The sequence below is a fragment of the Periophthalmus magnuspinnatus genome, chromosome 1 (assembly GCF_009829125.3).
Source record: "Periophthalmus magnuspinnatus isolate fPerMag1 chromosome 1, fPerMag1.2.pri, whole genome shotgun sequence".
NCBI lineage: Eukaryota > Metazoa > Chordata > Actinopteri > Gobiiformes > Gobiidae > Periophthalmus > Periophthalmus magnuspinnatus.
Window position 1 is genome coordinate 13,392,210 of NC_047126.1, and position 2,424 is coordinate 13,394,633.

The 2,424-nt window shown below is 38.4% G+C and overlaps 1 protein-coding gene across 1 annotated transcript; it reads left to right on the plus strand.

Moving 5' to 3' along the window:
- Positions 1-709: 709 nt before the first annotated feature.
- LOC129456232 (dynein axonemal heavy chain 6-like) lies at positions 710-2,183 on the plus strand. Its single transcript, XM_055221651.1, has 7 exons — positions 710-752; positions 880-930; positions 999-1,091; positions 1,183-1,302; positions 1,471-1,651; positions 1,730-1,826; positions 2,156-2,183. The coding sequence occupies exons 4-7, from the start codon at positions 1,183-1,185 to the stop codon at positions 2,181-2,183; spliced, it is 426 nt and encodes a 141-aa protein (XP_055077626.1). The 5' UTR covers positions 710-752; positions 880-930; positions 999-1,091.
- Positions 2,184-2,424: the final 241 nt, after the last annotated feature.

Sequence of the window (2,424 nt, forward strand, 5' to 3'; positions counted from 1 at the left end):
TTTTCACCCATATCCTGGCAGTCCAAGCGCATCCAGAGAGTCGTGCGGAGTACATTAGCAGGAGAGACTTTGGCGCTTGCAGATGGGATTGATAGTGCAGTCTTTCTAGCTACACTTTACTCAGAAATCACCACTAAGGACTACTCATCTAAATCTGTGCCCATTGTTTGCGTAACAGACAATCATTCTCTTCTGGATGCAGTTAAATCTACAAAATCAGTCACAGAGAAAAGACTGCGCCTTGAGATCAGCAGTATGAAGGAGCTCATACACACTGGGACTATTCAGCAGATTGTGTGGTCGACCACCAAAGAGCAGTTGGCTAACTGCTTGACCAAAAAGGGGGCTTCCGCACTTGGTCTTCTGAAGGCTCTCAGTGAAGGTGTTTGCAAACTAAAAATCTAAATGAACTTTGCAATGCTTTACTTCTGTTGTTTATTGTTTATTTGTCCTTTAAGTAATGTTTGCATGCTTTATTTTTATGGCACTTTTCTAAAAAGAAAAAAAGGGGAGATTGTTAAGTTATGTTTTCTTGTGTGCCCATGTGGGAGGTTTGGGGGGTGTGGCAGTGTGTTTGGCGCGGGCTGGGAGTTCACGCGAGAGCGTCTTGTGTGGTAGACTGTTGTTCACGGAGATGCTAATGCGAAAGGAATAAAAGTTATCTGAAAGAACAACGTTTCTTTATTGAATAAACAACTATTGCAGAATTAGAGGAGCTTGATCTATTTAACTATGGGACAGAGATACAAGAGGTAATGTATTTTAAATACTTTTATTTTAGTTTTTTAGATTTTCCTGAAATTGAAACTCATTCTCGACTACTTAAGAAGAGTACGAGCAATACCACCCCAAAAACTGATTCCTTTCTTTCATTTTCAGATTTCAGGGCAAGCTTCAGGAGAGGCCTCTGTTGAGACCTTAATTCAAAAGGTATGGCATTTCCTTCATTATTTCTTCTATACAGTACATGTTAAATCTCTCTTATTAAAAATCCACAGGTGGAGGATATTTGGAAAAATACAGAATTCACTGTTCTGTCTCATGGCGACTCCAAAGGAGTTTTTATCTTAGGTGGAACTGATGATATACAGGTACCTACACATGCATTATGTTTTAAAACTAAAGTTTTTTTTTTTTGTTTTTTTGTTTTTTTTATTTCTATGTGTTTGTTTTATTTCAAAGATGGTCCTGGATGACAGCATTATCAATGTTGGGACAGCTGCATCATCTCGCTATGTGAGTCGTATCAAGTCCAGGGTGGAGGAGCTGCTGAGACAGTTGCATCTTTTCAATCAAACCCTGGTAAAATCAATTATATCTAGCATGTTCAACTAAAGATTCCTTTTTGATATTTTTAAGTGAGATGTACACAGCCAGGTCTAATATATCTCGGATTGTATGTTACGTTAAAAAAAAATCCACACATGGTCCCAGTTATACTTCACTTCTTACATTTTTTCTTTATTATAGGATGAGTGGCTCACATGCCAAAGAAATTGGCTGTATCTGGAGAGTATATTTTTAGACCCAGACATAAAGAGGCAGCTCCCTTCAGAATCTAAGATGTTTCTCAAAGTGGACAAGTCTTGGAAGATGATTATGGCAAAGGTAAAAAAGATGCCTAACGCCCTGAGAGCAGCAACCCAGCCTCGTGAGTAACTGTTAGGAGTACATAGTAATTCAATACAAAGAAGTTAAAGCTGGCATTAAAACTTTATTTTCTACAAAGATCTACTGGAGACTTTTAAGGACAACAATGCCCTTTTGGATGAAATACATAAATGTCTCGAGGCTTATCTTGAATCTAAGAGAGTCATTTTCCCAAGGTACAGTCACAAGAAAATCACTATATCAGGGGTGGCGAACAAGTTAGGTACAAAGAGCCAAAATTTTCAACCGTAAGAGTCAAAGAGCCACACGACACACTGACCTGCCAAGACAGACAGACACACACGTATACTTGTTTATATTGCATGGTGGGGACGCAAGACAAATACTATCGTGGTGGGGACCACCCTTTCTGAAGGTTCTGCAGCATTGAAAAAAATCAGGCTACATACTGAAACCTCCGGGAAAACGGACGTCACTTCAAATTATCAATTAGTCAAAGTAATGTTCCTTCACCTGACAAATACTAACTCCGTGGGGATTTCAGGTTTTTATGCCGCAGTGAGGTCACGTAAACAGTCTGTCTGACTTTTATATCTCTCTTGGGACCACTTTACACAAATTCAAGGGTAACTTACTCGGTGGGGACAGAATATAATATTAAGTTCTCAATTGCAATGCAAGTTCACTTAAAGGATGTTAATGGCATAAATCTTTTGATTATGCTATTTAATAAGGTTTAAAACAAAAAATTGCCAATAACAATTAAGGTATACTGTATGCCATGCCATGTTAAAAATCAACACAAGTCTGCAA

What these genes read in the sequence shown, in the direction of transcription:
- LOC129456232 (XM_055221651.1), top strand. Translation starts at nt 1,183, where the DNA reads ATGGTCCTGGATGACAGCATTATCAATGTTGGGACAGCTGCATCATCT. An exon ending in GAGAGCAGCAACCCAGCCTC is followed by an intron (nt 1,652 to 1,729) that starts GTGAGTAACTGT and finishes TTTTCTACAAAG; the next exon opens with ATCTACTGGAGACTTTTAAG. An exon ending in AAGAGAGTCATTTTCCCAAG is followed by an intron (nt 1,827 to 2,155) that starts GTACAGTCACAA and finishes TGGGGATTTCAG; the next exon opens with GTTTTTATGCCGCAGTGAGG.